Here is an 18,621-nt window from a genome sequence, read left to right on the forward strand (position 1 = left end):
AGTGCCAGCCCTAAGAGATTTAAATTTCTAGAAATGTTTGGACTTTGTAAGTTGGAGGTCAAGGATAATGGGTATTTAGAAGAGAAGTTCAAATATATGTAATGGGTTTGTTATATAAACAGCTCTCTGAATTCATTCACGAGTTTACAAGTCTTACCTGAGACTAGTGTGTGTGTAGTTTTAAGACTGAGGTAATGGAAAAGGCACTTACTTGCTTATTAGAATAGGTGGCTCCATGTCCCAGGGCTACCTGTAACTGGTTATGGAAGAGCTCTGTTGTTAATGAGACATCTTCTTTAACAGCTGCTGAGAAGATGAAACGAAGTAGATATTACATAAACTATAAAATGGCTCACAAATGTCGGTAGTAATTAATTTTGCCTTGTAAGTAGTAAAACATCTGATTCCCACTCCTGTGCTCTCCTCTACCACATGAGTACAAGGTCACTTAACTCTGGATTATGTCCCCAAGCTGAGCCCCTCTTGGTCCTGTTTGCAGAAGTACGTGGAAAGGGACCTCCTCACCTGGGCTTTTGGGGATAGAAAACACTTTCATCTGTCCAGAACGTTAAACCTCCATGGAAAATTCTGGAGGAGATGAATATGGAATAAATTCACCTTTCTTTTTAGTAACTTGTGTTCCTATGGTTTTCTACACCACAGATTTGAAAACATTGACTGAGACGTTAATTTTATTCTATTTAATACCAGGAAAGAACTTTTAGGTATCCCAAAAGATTGGAAATGTTACTAAACAACCATTGAAAAGCATTTGGGGTCTCACTGGCATAGTAACACGTGCTTTTGTTTGTTTGTTTGCTTAGTATGTCACACAACTGAACAGGAGCCTCAACCAGCAAGTAAAACCAAAGCCGGAGCCAGAGGCCTCTTCTTTCCTTGAAAAAACATCTTTAGGCCAAGACAATGCAGCAATATATGAGACAAGACCCCTCTCACCCCCTAGCCTGTCTTTGTCCAGAAAGCCAAAGGAAAAGGAACTGCTGGAACTAGAGCCCGATTCGATCTCCGAAGGGGCACTGAATGTGGGAAAAGACGCAAAAGAAGAAAAGCAGTGGAAGGAGATGAAGCTGCACATGGATGATCTGCCAGGGATTTTGGCCCGACTCTCCAAGATCAAACTCACAGGTACTGTTTTTTCTGGTACAGTTACTTATTTAAAACTTTAGTTTCTGCTCAACAAAAGCAACCAACCAAAAAAAAAAACCTAATCTTGTCGAGTGCCCCAAAAGGAATAATTTGAAACCAGAGGTCCTCTCTTAGTATTTTTCCTTTCTTCATTTTAATTGAGATTCGAAGTCGTCTTCTAAATTCCATTTACCCAGAATTATAAACAGTGTCACACATAGGAACTGTGCTAAAAGTGTTCTGGCTGTCATTTGCAAGTAGAGTGTTTATCCTGTTACCTCCCTTGTCTTTCCTGGTTTTATGCCTACTCTGGTTTCAAATGCAGTCAGATAGTGAGTTCCATCTTCTTGAGTTCTGGAGCAGGGAGGGTTACACTGCTGGGCTTGCTCTGCCCGCAAGGCCCCCCCCCCCCCCGCTCCAGAGGGCTTGCAGTTCCTGCTGTGTTTTGCTTCTTGGGGGTCCTCTTGATTGTCCCCAGTGTGCTTTTCTGGAAGGAAGCTCGAACCTCTTTTTTTTCTTTGCCTGTTCTAGCACACTAGACCTAATTTTATTGCATGCATTTGGGTGTTCACTTATAATTATGTCATCCAGTTGTCATAATGACCCTGTGAGTCAGGCTCGTAGCTGAGTTAGCCATGGGTTATTCTGGTGTAGCCTCTTGGAGTGGGTGGGTTCTGGGCCCTTCTGCAAACTGAAGATCCGGACCCTGGTCTGCTTCCTTTCTTCTTGGCTGATAATAGAGACAAATCTAAGGCGTGGATGATAAGGTTAAGTCAGGTACTCTTTGAGGACAGAAAGTGGTAATTCATGTTACTGCGTTAAAAGGAACAGAAGAGACAGGGAAACTCTTGAGAGTAGAGAAGAATCAGAGAGAGTGGTTTTGTTTTTTAAAGAGACTCGAGGCGAAAACACAGGGAGAAGGGAGGCAGGCCTGGTTTCTCAGCGACTGGGCTCACATGGCAGTTGAAGATCCTTGCGGGAGGGCTGGGCATGACACGTGGGGGCATGGATGCCGGCGCGGAGGAATCTGAGTCGGGCCTTTCCTGGTGTATCTGCAACACGGAGGCTCGTTCTCCGTGGTGCCTCTGAAAACGGGCCTCAGTGCTGTGTGCCAGCTAAGCAAGCAGTGATCCGTCTCTGATGAAGTCCTGTTGTCATTTACGCAAGTGGTCCGCTCGTCGTGTTGTTGGCATGTTAAGGGTGACTATAGACTCATTGCAGTCCTGAGGATGTCACCTTCACGACCAGGCCTCTCGGTCCGTGGGCCTCAGACGTGGCGGCTGTCCCCAGCAGGAGCGCCTTTCTTTTTGTGCACCATCACTTAGCATGGCTGCCTGCTCTGCACATGGGTCCTCCTCAGTGTCCGCCCTGTGCCTGTCACTGGATGGTAGACTCAGCCTTAACTCTTTTTTTTTTTTTTTTTTTTTTTTTTTTAGTTTTTGACAGGCAGAGTGGACAATAGAGAGAGAGAAAGGTCTACCTTTGCAGTTGGTTCACCCTCCAATGGCCGCCGCGGTAGGTAGCACACTGCGGCCGACGCACCACGCTGTTCCGATGGCAGGAGCCAGGTGCTTCTCCTGGTCTCCCATGCGGGTGCAGGGCCCAAGGACTTGGGGCATCCTCCACTGCACTCCCTGGCCACAACAGAGAGCTGGCCTGGAAGAGGGGCAACCGGGACAGGATCGGTGCCCCGACCGGGACTAGAACCCGGTGTGCTGGCGCCGCAAGGTGGAGGATTAGCCTAGTGAGCCGCGGCACCGGCTCAGCCTTAACTCTTTACTTTCCATTTTCCTTTTCATCTCTAGTCTGGCGTCTGACTTTTTTTTTAAACCTTCAGAATCACCTGCAGTGCTGGTAATAAGGTTTGCTTTCACTTCCCTATTTCTGAAGCTATGCTTCTAATTTAGGTCCAGAATGCTTGAGGCCACCGGTTTGTGCAGCGGCTCCTAATGGCTGCTTGTCTTCATTTCCCCCTGCCCCAGCCACTGCGGTTCTTGCTGCCCAGAGCCACCACGTTGACTTTCTGAAGCACTGCTTTCAGTTTTGCTAAGTTCACTGTACACAGGCATCTGTAGTTTCTCCACCGCTTCCTGCCTCCACTCCCACTCTGCCTGGTTCTAATGACACATTGTCATGTGGGGTCGGCACACCCTTTGCCAGAAACATACTTTATTTTTTTTTACCCCCTCTCCCCACCCTCCACCCTGTCCTGTAGGCCGGGCCTTCCATCCGCCATGCTAGTTCCCCTGCCTTCATGGGAGACAGCCAGCCAGATCCTTTGGGGGCCTCTCTATTGAGCCTGCCCTTGGCCCCGGTACCTTGTCTCAAAACCCACAGTATGGCTTTGAAGTCAAGTGGGCTTGAGTTCAGATGCTGGCTGTGCCATTTACTAGCCAGTGAGTCTGGGCAACTCCGTAACCTCATTGAGACGATTTCCACATCTGTAAAGTAGAAGTAACAACGGTAATAAATCACTTAATAGGTTACAGAATGCACTGAGAGCACCCAGCAGCCCGCCTCTCGCGGGTCGTTTGCCGTGTGTGGTGTTTCCCCTTCAGATTGTTTGCATCTGACAAGGGGTTGCAGGGAAGATGAGGAGGGGGAGAGTAAGCAGCAGCAGAAACCTCTCTGATGCCATCATTAGGTCAATATCCACCCTTCCTCCATCAGCCTTTAACTGAAAACATTGGGGTTCAGATGTCTCCATGAGTATGAGGAGCCAAGTCCTTATTTGTCTCCTAAGGGCCTTTTGCTTACTGTTAAATTAATACAGGCTTATTGTAAAAAAGAAAAAAAATAAGACAGAGGTGTGCACCTTCGCACAGGTGCTCCCTCAGTTGTAGATAAAAACCCTACTGGGAGTATAGCCTTCACTATATAAACACATACGCAGATACAGCTATGGTTGTACATTTTCTTTAACAGAAATAGGGTCACACCATCACTCTGGGAACCCACCGTTTTCTCCCAGCAGGATAGTGTTAACTGACAGTATTTACTTCCCTGCATACTATTCCATTGTATGTGTCCGCCCTCGTTTACTTAACTGCTCCTCTACAGGTAAACATTTTGGATGTTGCCAGTTTTTCCCTATTAAAAGCGATTCTGCAACTAACTCTTAGTACAAAAGTCATTGTATACTTACATGAGTCTGTAGGGTAAGTGTTTGGAAATGTGATAGTTAGCTTTAAATATTTTAATTTTTGATTTATCAACTGGTCTGTCCCTAAAGAGAGCACGGCCGCTTTACCCTCCTTCCAGTGGTGCCTGAGACGCCGACTCCCTCCGTGAGCTGTCTGTACCAGTTTTGCCACTTTGATAACTAAAAAAGATACTAGTTTTTATTAAGCTTTGGCAAGATTTAGCATCTTTCTCTTCTAATCATCTGTATTTTTCCTTCTACTTCCTCATTTGCCTCCTATTATTTGATCCTTTTTTTAATAAATAATAAAATTAGCATTTCAGCTATTCATGACAGATATTTATTTCACATTTTGGCTCTTTTCCTTTTTACTTGCAGTGTTTTGTTTCACTTTTGTCCCACTGAAAATTTTCTTTTAGAAGATTTATTTATTTGAAAGATAGGGTTAGAGAAGGAGAGATGGAGAAACAGAGAGATCTTCCATCCTCTGGGTCTCTCTCTAAACGGCTGCAACCGCCAGGATGCGGCCAAAAGCCCAGAACTCCCTCTGGGTTTCGCATGTGGGTGCAGGGACCCAAGTGCTAGGGCCATCTTCTGCTGCTTTCCCGCCTGCATTAGCAGGGAGCTGGGTCACAAGTCGAGCAGCTGGGACTTGAACCGGCACCCTATGTGATGCTGGCGTTGCAGGCGGCTGCTCAGCCACTTGTGGCACAGCACTGGCCCCACCCCTGAAACATTTAACACTGTGTATTCAAATTTCTTCATTTTCTTTTTTCATGCTTACAAAGAGTATAAAAGTTATTTCTGTCACAGTTTTGAGATCAGCTGGAATATATTTCAATGGAAGGAGTAGGATTGATAAGGAAAACTACTGTGGCAGTTCCATTAAGCAGTGTCAACCTTCTTTTTTGTAAATAAAATTTTATTGGAGCACAACCACACCCACTTACTCTATGCTGTTGCCATGCTACCGTAACAGTTGAGTAATTATATAAGAGGAAATTTACCTGGGAGAACTGGAATGTTTACTGTCTGGCCCTTTACAGAAAAGAGTTGCTGACCTTTCTTTGTTTAATGTTCATTTATTTATTTTCATCTATTTGAAAGGCAGAGTGACAGAGAGAAGGAGAAACAGAGGTCTTCCATCTACTTGTTTAGTCCCCAGATTCCCGCAACAGCCAGGCCTGGGCCATCTGAAGCCAGGAGCTGGGAACTCAGTCTGAATGTTCCTACAGGCATGTCAGGGACCCAAGTACTTGGGCCCATCAGCTGCTGCCTCCCAGGCACATTAGCAGGAAGTCGGATTGGAAGTGGAGGAGCTGGGACTCAAACCAGGCAGGTACTCTGATACAGGATACAGGCATTCCAGGTGGTTCCAGGCGGGGATTACCTAGCTGAGCCACAACACCCATCCTGCTAACCTGTTTAGAGAGAATACGGACAAGTGAGAGTCGAGAGCAGTGGCAGACAAATGGTGGTAACCAGTTGAGAAACAAAGTGGGGCTGAACTGAGGCTAGGTGGGGAAAAGGAAAAGTGGAGAGATAGAGAAACATTAAGGATGTTTACTAGCCCAGATGGGATGAATAGGTAAATGTAGTCGTGTACTAGGGAAACATAAAGGTTTGAGGACATGGAGTTGCAAGGAGTTTGCAGAACCTTTGAGTGAAGCCCATGCTGTCCAGCTCTCTGGGCCCTGTTGTCCTTCTCTGTCATTCTAGACCCTGCCCAACTCTTCGAGAGAGAGCAGTATGGTGACCTCTGGAGCCAGATTTCCCTTCCCTGCCTTCAAATCCTGACTCTTGCTAGCTGAATGGCCTTGAACAAAGTGCTATAATCTCAGTCTACTTCACCAGGTTGTTCTGAGTGTTAATAGAGTTAGCATTTACAAATGGCAGGAAAGTGGCTGGTGCGTGATGAGAGCTATTCGCAAATTTCTTGAAAAAATAATTCTGATGCTGGGTTGCCCCTGCAGGCATTTGCCTAGAAAAAATTCCAGGCTTCTGGTATGAGAAACCAGGGAATGATGGAGTTGACTTGAGAATATGACTATGAAAGGAAGAAACAGGTTAGAGGCAAAGGTAGCGAGTTCGAATTCAGACAAGTGGAGTGTGAGTTGCCCCTAGCCTGTCCAGTGCAGATGGCTGCGAAGAAGGTCAGAGAGAACCGTGGGCTGGAGGATGCAAAATCTGCAGCATGAAGTTGGCGGTGTAGCTGCTGCGGTGAATGAGGTTACCAAGGGTCAGCGTGCCTGGGGAACAGAGCAGAGAACCGGGCATAGGCTCTGTACGGGAGCCTGCAAGAAAACGCACATTGGGAGACAGGACAAGAAAGAGTCTGTCCCGGAAGCCAAGAGGGTAGACCCAGTTCAGAAAGGGAGTGATCCACACTCACATGCCCAGGGGTCTGCTGAGAAGCCCGGCTGGAAGGAGGTCTTTGATGATCGTTCACTTGTGCCCGCTGTGTAGTGTGGTGGGTGTCAGGAGCACTGATCGCATGCCTGTGAAAGTGGCAGTTCTTGGCCACTGTCCCCAGGAATTCACGGTCCCTAGGGCTGGGACGGGACCCGGAGAATGGCATGCTTGACCGGGAACCAGACGATGCTGAGGCAGGTGGCCCTGGATCACACTTCCAGAAAGTGAAGTAGGTGCTACTCAGGCAGTGCGGCGTTCGGGTCCCAGACCAAGTGGTCTGGCTGCATGGGGAGAGGACTCACCTAGGGAGAGCCAGGGCAGCTGATTGCTACCGCTGGCAGCAGGAGAAGCCAGCTGGACTAAAAGTGGACCACACAAGAGAGGTATGCAAAAGCAAGAAAGCAGGACGCACCCAGGGGTGGTGGGGGGCGCTCACCAACAGCCAAAGATGGAAAATTCCCAGGGCAGTGAATTTCCCCTCATATCATTTTATGTATTCCATGCCCCAGGTTTCTGGAGGAACTAAATGAATTAAAGCCATTTCCTTCTGTGCTTATTCCATTTAAAGGAGCAGAGCCCTTTGGGTGACCCCCCCCCCCCTTATCTGACCTTTTACTTCTCTATTTAGTTTATTGCTTGAATTCACATGGCTTGGAGTGGAGTCAGCAGGATTTTTTTTTTTTCCCCTTGAAGAAAATCCCTGGTATCTATCAATTGATTTCTTTTGGACTCTTCACATCGTGGACAATTCATTTATAGCTGGCTAATGATAGCCCAGGCAGAAAAATCTGGGGGCCAGCGATCACTTTTATAGAACTTGGCTCTCTTTGCCTCCTCTTGTTTATAGCTGTAATATACCAAGGGTAATTAACTGTAGAGTGAGTGCAGGGCCATGTAGTGGTCATCCTTCTATTTCATTCCTGGGGTAACAGGGTAGCAGCAGCCTGATGCCTTGGCCCTTACCTCAGGACAGGGATCAAATGTTTGCTGCTGCTAATGCCATTTAAAGACCCCCCACCCCCCCCATGAACGGAAATAATACTGAGTTTATAAAGAAGGAATAATGGTCCCCCTTGAGCTTCCCTCGCCAGCTGAGCTATTTACAATATGTTTTTGGAGTTGGTTGCATGGGCCACACTGGGGTGAAGAAATTTTATTTGGATTAGGATCATAAGAGGCTTTGGTGACTGAACTGAGTTTATACTGAATATAGGTCAATAAAAAGCAGAACTTTTTTTTTTTTTTCTTGAATAACATCTGTGTTGAAAAGCTACAACACATTTTCTGGGACCAGAATGCTAAAACAGATTGTTTATTGGAACCAACAGATTATGCTGTTGATGGGACTGATATTAACTGCAGTCTGTCAATGTATAGATTTTTTTTTTACCCCCGAGAGCCTAGAATGCTGCTTTTTATTAACAGGGAAAACAGGAATGGAAGATACAAGTTCATTTTAGATGCTTCTATAAAAGTCAATTTGCTCTAATCTTCACTTATTAGCTATCTGTATCAAGGAGATTTCCTGAAAACACGGATTGAGTAGAATTATTATGATTCTTTGAATTTTTTTTTATTTTTTTATTTTTGACAGGCAGAGTTTTTCTTAATATTTTGATGTAGTTACCTTGATGGTAGTATATTTACTGGGTGTTGTAGTAGTGTATTTAATTATATGACTATCAAGTATTTCTGTTTAGGAAAAAAAAAAGTAAACTAAAAAAGGGCATATTGAAAGCCCCCTATGATTCCACCAACGTATGTAGTAACCATCTTGAAGAGTTTCATGTCGGATCTTCTAGAATTATTTTCCATGTATTCCATTCATCCCTCTTTTTTTTTTTTTTTTTTTTTTTTTTGCTTTTTAAACAAATGTTAAGACCAAAGTGTAAACGCCTTCTGTAATTTCACTGTTATCTATTTTTGGTGACTTTTTAAAAATTTCCAAATAGTATTTGCTTAACACAAAAACAGATAATAATATACAATACAAAACGTCCCCTCCAGGCCACAGAGTAAGCAGGTTTTGTGTGTGGAGTTTTCCAGGCTTTATCCCTGCTGTGATGTGAATAGTGCAGGCTCTGGAGTCAGACTGGCTGGGTTGGAATCCCAGGCCACACCTTATTGGCTTTTGTGATCACAGGCACATTTTGTTCAAGTCTTCCTCTGAAAATGTGGCTAATCCTATCTGAAGGGGTTATTGTGAAGACTGTCAGAAAGAATACAAGTAAATAATTTAGTGCCGCAAATGCGCAGGAAAAGTTAATTATTTATATGTTTGATCATATGCAGGTATAGTTTCTGTTGGTTTTTTTTTTAGAAAACATAAAGTCACGCCATGCAGTTTGTTCAGTCATTTGCTTTCTTCTTCCCTAAATTATATGTCACAGGCCTACTTTCTCATCAGTGCAATTAAGTCTACTTCTTTTTTTTTAAGGCTGATAAAATTCCATCATGTGGATATATTGAATTTACTGAAAATTTCCTTATTAATGGATATTTAAGTTGTCTCTTATGTTTTGGTGTTAAAAGTAATGATATTTGATATTGTACATACATCATTGTTTATATTTATTTCTGAAAGTTAGCTCTGTAGAAGTATACCTTTATTTTTAGTGGCTCGCTAGCATACCATTGTGTAGCTATAAGTTACTTACTTCTCTTCTGTTTAGGTGATTTCTATTTTATTATTACTTGTAAGCAGTGCTGAAAAGAATATTTTCATAACCAAATGAATGCTGGTTTTCTTAGGATAAGTAGAAAGCTCTGCTGGGTCAGAGGGTGTACATACTTTTAAAGCTTTTGATTTTCATTGACAGATTTCCCTCAAGATTTTGCCAGTTTATGCTGTTAGCAGAGCTACCAACTGACTGCTTTCACTAATGAATGCTAGATATTACTGTGTTTTTCTACCAAGTTGATGGGTGAAAAGTGGCAGCATTTAATTTTATATTTACAACTACTGATGAGGTTTCACATTTTCCCTCTGTTGATTGATGATTTATGTTTCTGCTGCGAAAGGCTTGCATGCCTTCCAGGCTACTCTTTTGTGTTTGTCTTTATTTATTATTTGAAAGGGTTTTTGTTACCAGTGTATAAAGTATGTGATCCCATTGTATGTATCTGTTATAAATGTCTTATATAGTGTTTGCCTCATCTTTTCAGTGATCATGTTTTTCTGATGTGCACAAGTTCATTTTATGTGGCCAAGTCTGTTGATCTTTTTCCTTGTGGATTTGACTTTTGTAAAATGCTTAGGCTTTCCACATAAGGATTTTGTAAATAGTTATGTACACTGTTAATCTTACAATTCAGTTGCATTGTGTCCTTCCACAAGATGTATAAGGTGGAGATGTAATCCGTTTTTAATCAGTCTTCAACCACTGTGACCGTGTCCCTTGGGTCACTTTCCCTCTTCCCTCTCCCGGTCGGTTCTGTTGGTATTTTGAGTTGCAGTATGTTTACGATTAGTCTGGGATGAACTGAGATTTTACCATTTTATGTCATCTTCCTTTAGTCAAGTCTTCTTTTATGCGTCTTCAGATTTATACTTCCTTGATTTACCAATGCATTAATTTTAGGGTATTCAAAAATTTTTTTGCCCCTTGATTTTTTTTTTTTTTCTTAAGTTTTTCAGGAATATACTCCAGTAGTGATCAAGATGCCTCCATTTTTGTGTTTGTCCTGACTGTAGCATTTTCTGGTCACTGCCATCTTGCTTTGCTCTCTCTACTTGCTTCCCTCGCTATGATTTTCTGCTTCATTTGGAAAGGTTCTCTGAGGTGTGTCACACGCAGCACTGATTTTGCTTTGTGCGCTCTAGTTCTTATCACATCTCATGACCTTTTTTTTTTTTTTTTTTTTTAAGATTTTATTTATTTATTTGAGAAGCAGAGTTACAGACAGAGAGAGGGAGAGACAGAGAGAAAGGTCTTCCATCTGCTGGTTCACTCCACAAATGGCTGCAACAGCCGAAGCTGGGCCAGTCTGAAGCCAGCAGCCAGGAGCTTCTTTTGGGTCTCCCACATGGGTGCAGGGGTCCAAGCAGTTGGGCCATCCTCCGCTGCTTTCCCAGGCCATAGCAGAGAGCTAGACCGGAAAAGGAACAGCCAGGACTCAAACTGGCACCCATATGGGATGCCAGCACCACAAGCAGAGGCTAAGCCATAGCACCGGCTCCTCTCATGACTTTTTGCAACATTCTACTGTGGCAATTTTTATTTTTATATACTTTTCCTAGCCCACTTGATGTGGTTCATGAGCCTCACTTTCCCTGGAGTGTACACACTTGCTTTTTCTTCTCTCGAGTGTCCATCATGTCCCATTGTGGCTTTCTAAGCACAGCAGCCAGGGGAGGAGCATGCGGCGGTCCCTGCCCTCACCCTGGGTCTCTGACAGCCTCGTGATTCTGTGGGACCGTTGTTCACAAAGACAGTCAAACTCATTTTCTTCCACCTGACTTCGTTCCTTTGGTCTTTTGGAATCTTTGAGTCTTAAGTTGACCCATTCATTTTACCTCTTGTTATCTTTATCCATCCCTAAACAAAGACAAGACTATTATAGTTACATCCTGAACGAATATAAGCTCTGTATCAGGTCATTTTGTCTGTCTGAACTGTTACACTCTGCCTTGTGCCTATAATAGCGCCTGGTGCCCACAGGGTACTTACTATGTGTTGATTGAATGAACACGTGGTTGGATATTCCTTCATTGCTAGAGACTTCCACCAGCAGATGATGTTGGACTTCACCATGGTATTGTTTATTTTTTAATATTTTTTAAAGATTGATATATTTATTTGAAAGGCAGGGTGCCAGAGAGGGAGGGGAGGAGGAAGAGAGAAAGATCTTCCAACTGATGGTTTTCTCCACAAATGCCCACAACAGCCAAGTCAGAAGTCAGGAACCAGGAACTCCGACTGGGTCTCCCACATGGGTGGCAGGGGGCCCTGGTATGTGGGCCATCATCTTTTGCCTTCTAGGTGCATTAGCAAGGAGCTGGATTGGAAGTACAGAGTGCCCAGAACTTGAACCACACATTCCAGGATGGGATGTGAGCGCCCCAAGTGTTGGCTTAACTCTTGCGCGTTTGGAACCTGAGGGATGGAGGCTGTTAGTTTTTGTTCTTCTGGTGTAGCTGTCCCGTGGCCTAAAGGAGACCAGAAGCAAGCAACCAACAAGGACGCTTTTGCTCTCCCAGACTTTTCTCACCACGTTTCTGAAACCACAGTGCTGGCACTCCGCTCTCGGATCTGATTTTTCACATCATCCGCCTCTCCTCTTGGCATGCAAGTGGTGTGTCTATGTCCACTTTCTTCTCTGGGGCTGAGTTGGGGGAATATTCTCGCATGCAGGCAGGGGTGAATGCCTGTTATGCTGGGTGAAGGCACTCAGAAAAATTCCCTGCTTGTCTCCATGAGAATTAAGTCAAGGCCAGGCCCTGCTTTCTCTCTGCTGTGACTACCCCCAGCCCTGCCTCTCCCAGCTGTGCTGGTGGCTGCCTCCAGGCCTTCTGTACTGGGATTATAAGGGGTCTTTGCAGGGAGTGGACCTGCCTTGCCCTGGTGCACTCTGACCTCTGGCCTTGCTCCTCGTCAGGAGGCAATAATGAGTACTGTCAGGACAGTCTTTATTTCCCATCATTTTCTCGATTTCCTTATCAATGGCTACTTAGTCTCATTTTTTTTTTTTTTCCATTTAAATAATGAAAGCAATGCATCAGTTCTTGGTAACTGTCTTCAATTTAGTCTCATCTGTGCTATATTTAACAAATATTTCTTGAGGTTTCTGGTACCCTCTCTTTACCTAATTTATTGCTGAAGCAAGCTTTTCTCCGATTTTCATTTTTGTTCCGTCATTTTACTTGGTTTCTGGCAGGCCTGGGGTGCGTAGATGTTCGCTTTAGTCAGGGTTCTAATTTAAACCAACAATAGATTTGGGCTGCTCTGTGTGCTGATGATTTAATTGTTAAGGTAGGATTTAATTATCTTCAATTTGATGTTACACCCGGGCTGTCATGTGGTAGCTGCTGCAGTAAGGTAGACATACATTCCACAAGGACGATAATCACTGTTAGCCCCTGTGAGCCAAAACGGGGCCTGACCACACACAAGTGACAGCTTGAAAAGCTGCAGCCTAAAAACGCAAAGGCATTAAGGATTTTGACTTCAGGAATCTAGCACCAGCGCTTTAAGGACGTAGCCAGTGGCACACCTGGCACTTTGCTTTCTCCCCCATCGCCATTAGCTGGTGACTTTTGTCTTCAGAACCCCAAGATGACTTCCGTAGCCCTGTTGTCACATTGTGTGCCGGGCAAACAGACAGAGAGAGGGGAACGTGGAAAGTCAGAAACCTCGGGACCGGTCTGGGCCTTTTACTTGGGAAGGGAGCTCTTGAGAGGAACTCCTCTCTCTCCGTCTCACTGGCCAAGAGAGTGCCACGTGGCCACCTCCACCTGCGAGGGGCGCTGCGAAGTGCAGTTTGATTCTGGGGTCTCTGTTTCGAAGAGCCGAAACGCCTCAAGTGCAGCCTGGTCGACCCTGACTCTGTATCCTAGGAGCCCCCCCAGGGCTGTCTCATGCAGCACCACATCCCTCTCCCGGAGGAAGACGGGGCTCCCTGCTCAGTTTTTCCACAGAAAAATAGATTCCGCCCTCTGGGCAGCTCTGAGACTCGCATTGCACATGTGCGCTTCGTATGTCGTGTATGTCAACGAAGACTGACCTGCTCTTGACCAGCAGTGGTTGTGGATGCGTGCTGATCTGTCGTCAGTTCTCCCTACTAGCCAGATAACCAAATACACATTTGGAGACTCCTTGTTTGTGTCTTAGGGTGGAGTCACTCAGCGTGGACCATGCCAACAGAGCAAAGCCCGCTACCCGAAGGGTATGAGGGAGCTTTAACAAGTTCATGGAAAGTGGGATTGAAAGATAAGTTAACCTTGGTACAAAACAGTTTAGACACCCAGGAGTAATTTTTCATAGTAGGCATTTTCCATAAATTCTTTGAAGACCCTGCAATGCATGGATTTCTTTTTTTCTTTTCTTTTCTTTTTTTTTTTTTGCGGCAAAATAAGCTTATGTTTCTTCTTCTTCTTCTTCTTCTTCTTTTTTTTTTTTAAGATTTATTTATTTACTTGAAAGGCAGAGTTACGGAGAGAGAGAGGAGAGACAGAGATCTGCTGGTTCACTCCCCAAATGGCTGCAATGGCCAGAGCTGGGCCAGGCCGAAGCCAGGAGCCAGGAGCTTCTTCCAGGTCTCCCACGTGGGTACAGGGGCCCAAGGACTTGGGTCATCTTCTGCTACACTCCCTGGCTATTAGCAGAGAGCTGGATCAGAAGTGGAGCAGCCAGAACTTGAACCGGCGCCCATATGGGATACCCCAGCACTGCCGACGGCAGTTTCACCTGCTGTGCCACAGTGCCGACCCAAGCTTGCATTTCAACTCAATTCTCCACAAACTTTTTGAAGTACCCTCTTCCATCTTCACTGAACTTCAGCTGAACCAGAAAACCAATCAGGTGGCAAGGAAGCCCTCAATGAACACCGTGACACTTTCCCCTCTCTCACTTTGTTGTACTCCAACAGTCACTGTTGGCTCTGGCATCTTGCTCAGTTTTCTTCTTCCAGAATTCCGCCATCATCAGCCCAGAGAATGAACCTGTGCATAGTGGTTCTCAGACTTCACATGCCTTCTGTGATACTTGGGGTGCTTGTTAGAATACAGATCTCTTGTTTATCCCTTCACTCTAGGTCTGGCGTGAGACCTAGTATCCGTACTTTAACCAGTGACCCTGCTACCAATGGTTCCCAGACACACCTTGAAAAATGACTCTTGCCATCTGGAGAGCCCGTGAGCACCCTCCTCTGTCCTCACGTTTTCATACTCTCAGCAAGTGACCTTGTGTCCCTTTTCTCAGGGGAAGCGGACACTCCCCAACTTCCTGCTGGCCCAGGTGATCTGGGTTCTCACTCCCCCATGAGTGGTTGATGTCACTGGCAGCCTGACACCTTGGGGTCCCCTGAGATTCCAGAAGGCCCAGCACGTCTCCCTGTACGAGTGGAGGGCGGGTTATCTGAAGCACCTACAGGGAGCAAACCGTTGCTTCTCAGCCTGGAGGCCAGACCTGTCCCGGTGCTTAATTATCCTTGTGGGCTATAACCAAGGGCTTGATTTCAGTTCAGAGCAAAGTGCGGCAGCATCTCATGGATTGAGATTCAGGAAGGAGACACTTTACAGAAGTGAATTACAAAAGAATGTGAAGAGGAGGTCTCTTTAAATGCCAGGAAGGCCTTTCAGCTCAACCTTTCTTAAAAATGCAGAGTAAAGTTTTAACTGCACTAATAGCTTTTTGAAAAAAACAAATAGGATGGAATAGTGTATTGGGAGGGTATGAATGAAGATGTAGTGAATTTGAAGGTTAAGAAAGAAAAGAGGAATGCTGACCTGCCAGTGAGCTTTAAAAAAATGCACAGAGGGGTAGGCATTGAGCCTAGTGGTTCAGATGCCTGCCTCTCAGACCAGGGTGCCTGGGTTCCACTCCTAACTCTGCTCCCAATTGCAGCTTCCTACTCACGTGTACACTGGGAGGCAACAGGAGGTGGCTCAAGTGATTATGTCACTGTCACCCACGTGGGAGACTTGGATTGAGTTCCTGGCTCCCAGCTTTGGTTTGACCCAGCCTTAGCCATTATGGGTATTTGGGGAGTGAACAAGCAAATAAGAGCACTCTCTTTCACTCACTCTCTGCCATTCAAATTAGTAAATGAATAAAAAATTTAAAAGATACAGCTATGCGTTTTTGTCCTTATGTACCCTTTGGCAGGTTTTATCTGTAGGTGGGGACTGGCAGTTTCTCGGAAACAGTCTGACCGGATGGGTGGCTGTGGGCTCCCTCTTTCCCTCCATCTCAGGCTCACGCCTCACCTTCTTCCCTCTCCGCCAGGCTGACTCCACGTCATCTGTCAGTCTTCAGCTTTGGCCTCACTTTTGGGACTGTCTTGGCTAGAAAGCCTTCCATGTCCTTCACAGAGGTCTTGCCTCCACCTGCTGGGCCACTGGCACCTGCTGCAGTTAGGCCTGCCAGCTTGTCGGAGCCTCTGCCTGGGTGGAAGCCCCAGCAGGCAGGGACCACAGTTCTCCTGTTGCATTCCCATCTCTGAGCTCAGTGCCTCACACGTACTGGGTGCTTAAATAATAGGAGTGGAACTCCACCGCTACCATTTGCAGAACTGTGAAGAGCTTAGCTTTTTAATGATAAGTAATTATTTTGCTGAGTTCACTGCTTAGTGCTAACTGGAAGTTTTACATCCCAACCGAGTGACTTGAGGCTGCTGTGCCTTGGTCTGCTTTTGCAGTGGATTTGTAATCTGCTGCTTTGTTGGGTTCTCAGCATGATGGTGGAGAATTGAAGTGTTTTTCTTTAAGGTCACCAAATTTGTGAAAACTGTACCCTCCCCAAAGCTCAGGGGGACCCTCAAAGACTTTGCTTTGTTCTACACGATGTATTCTCCAATTAAGAAAATTTGTTTTCAGATAAGTAGTGAGCATAAGTGTTATCAATGGATCACTATTAGACGTGGCAAATGACTATTGATTTTTCAGTTTCACTTAAAGAGACAGCAGTCCAGGAAAGGAATCCTTCCAGCTAGTCATCTGAGAATTATTTCCGAAAGATGTTCTGGCTGGAAAATCCTCTTGAATATTTAGAATAAAGGTGTAGTCAACATTGTTGCATAGCTAATGAATATGAGTAAATGAAAATTCCCAGGGAATAAGAAATTAACGATACATTTTCATGAATGTGCAGTTAGGTTCAGATGAAAAAGAACAAGTGACTAGATGCATTTTACCAACCTGTAACTTGTGCTGTGTGAAATAATCAAATGTAGATAAACACTAAATAGTGGCGAAATCAGAGTGATACCTGAAGAATCTTCATTCCTTAAATATGTATCTTGTAAGTTATCTGCTCTCTGGGCAGTCACATGCACTATGTTGATGAAAAACTGAGTTAAAGCTTCACTGTCATATTGAAAACAGCTCGATAAAAAGTCGTATTTGAAGATGTGTTTCCACTCTAAAAAGTTGCAGTTGCATGCATCAGCTTTGGTTTAAACAGCATATATTTTATGGAAAAAATTTATAGTTAATTAGAAAGGTTGTAGAGTGTTAGTTATTGAGTATGTCACATATGTAGAGAGGAAATGTTTTATTGAGAAGGAAGAAACTTAAAATAGTTTTTGAAAAAGTAGAAACGACTCTTGACACAAGATAAAACTAGTTGAAAAACAGTCTTAGGACCTCACTCAGTGTTGCACACTTAGCTTAATTTTATAAACAGCTTTTATGTATCTATTTATCCCCAGCCTCATCAGACACTTCATATCCTTTTTTCTGAATGGGAACTATAAATGCAAACCAAATGCTTCCTGATGATTTGCTTTGGTAACCACACTTCAGGGTTTCGTTTTGGTAACAGTGCTGCTTAGTAAATTTGAAGTTAGGAGATTTAATTTGGTCCTGGAATGTTCAAACCAACCTTGGCCATTAAGTATATGAATTAAAGAAAGAAAAACAGGAAGCTCTGCCTAACAAGTTCTTAGTTCTGCAGCTGTGTTGTTTAAAAAAAAAAAAAAATCTCTATTAAAAAAGCCTTGTCTTTTAACCGAAAGCGATTATGGTTTGTAATTGTTTACCCCTGATTGATATCCTTTAATGTGGCTGAGAAAAAATAACTCTGTCTCTCATCATTTAACATTTCATCTGAACTGAACAGTAAGCATGAGAATTACCACTTTCTTTGATATTTGTGTTGGTAAAATGACTGTATTAGGAAGTTCACAGGATGCTGCCAAGCTATGACACCTAAAAAACACTCTTCAATTAGATACTCAACCATTGGAAGCTTAAGGTGTTGCTAGACATGAAGATGGTGAATGGAAGCCATAGGAACAGTCATTTATTTTTTTCCCTAAAGAAACCTTTTATTTAATGAGTACAAATTTCATAAGTACAACTTTAGGAATATAGTAATTCTTCCCACTGTATCTGCCCTCCCACCCCACCTCCTCCTCCATTTCCCATTCCCAGTCCCCGTCCCATTCTCCATTAAGATTCATTTTCAGTTAACTTTATACACAGAAGATGAACTCTATTCTAAGTAAAGATTTCAACAATTTGCACACACACAAACTGAGAACAAGTTTTACAATTAACTCTAGTAATAAAACTCATTGAGGACAGAAGTCCTGCATGGGAAATAAGTGCACACTGACTCCTGTTGTTAATTTAACAATGAACACTCTTATGTATGACATCAGTGATCACCTGAGGCTCTTGACAGGAGCTACCAAGGCTATGGAAGCCCTTTGAATCCACAATCTCTGTCAATATTTAGACAAGGTCATAAGCAAAGTGGAAGTTCTTTCCTCCCTTCAGAGAAAAGCACATCCTTCTTTGATGACCACTTCTTTCCACTAGGATCTTTCTCACAGAGATCCTTCATGTAGGACACTTTTTGCCACAATGTCTTGGCTTTTCATGCCTGAAATGCTCTCAAGGGTTTTTCAGCCATACCAAAATGCCTTAAGGGCTGATTCTGAGGTAAGAGTGCTATTTAAAGCAATTGTCATTCTGTGATACTGCTGTGTGGACTGCTTCCCTTGTTGGAACATTCTCTCCTTTTTAATTCTATTATTATTACCAGATTTTGATCTTATTTGTATGATCCTTTTAACACTTAATCCTATGTATATCATCACTTTAACACTTAAGATGGCATTTTTACCACCTAGCTTAATGGGATTTGGGGTCCCATGGCAAGTTTTGAAACTTACCCTTAGAAATAAGTCCATAGGAATGTACGCAGAACTATACAGCTTTACAGTTACAAACTTCCTCCTCCCTCTCATATTCCCAC

At 44.0% G+C, this 18,621-nt stretch overlaps 1 protein-coding gene across 1 annotated transcript in view; it reads left to right on the top strand.

The window, feature by feature from the left end:
* LOC133776783 (protoheme IX farnesyltransferase, mitochondrial) overlaps window positions 1-18,621 on the top strand; it is a 145,071-nt gene that overhangs the window by 7,888 nt on the left and 118,562 nt on the right. Inside the window, exon 3 of the mRNA XM_062216014.1 lies at window positions 825-1,146. Within this exon, the coding sequence (XP_062071998.1) occupies window positions 825-1,146 (322 nt within the window). The remainder of the gene's footprint in view (window positions 1-824; window positions 1,147-18,621) is intronic.

Source organism: Lepus europaeus, chromosome 18, assembly GCF_033115175.1.
Source record: "Lepus europaeus isolate LE1 chromosome 18, mLepTim1.pri, whole genome shotgun sequence".
NCBI classification, from domain to species: Eukaryota; Metazoa; Chordata; class Mammalia; order Lagomorpha; family Leporidae; genus Lepus; species Lepus europaeus.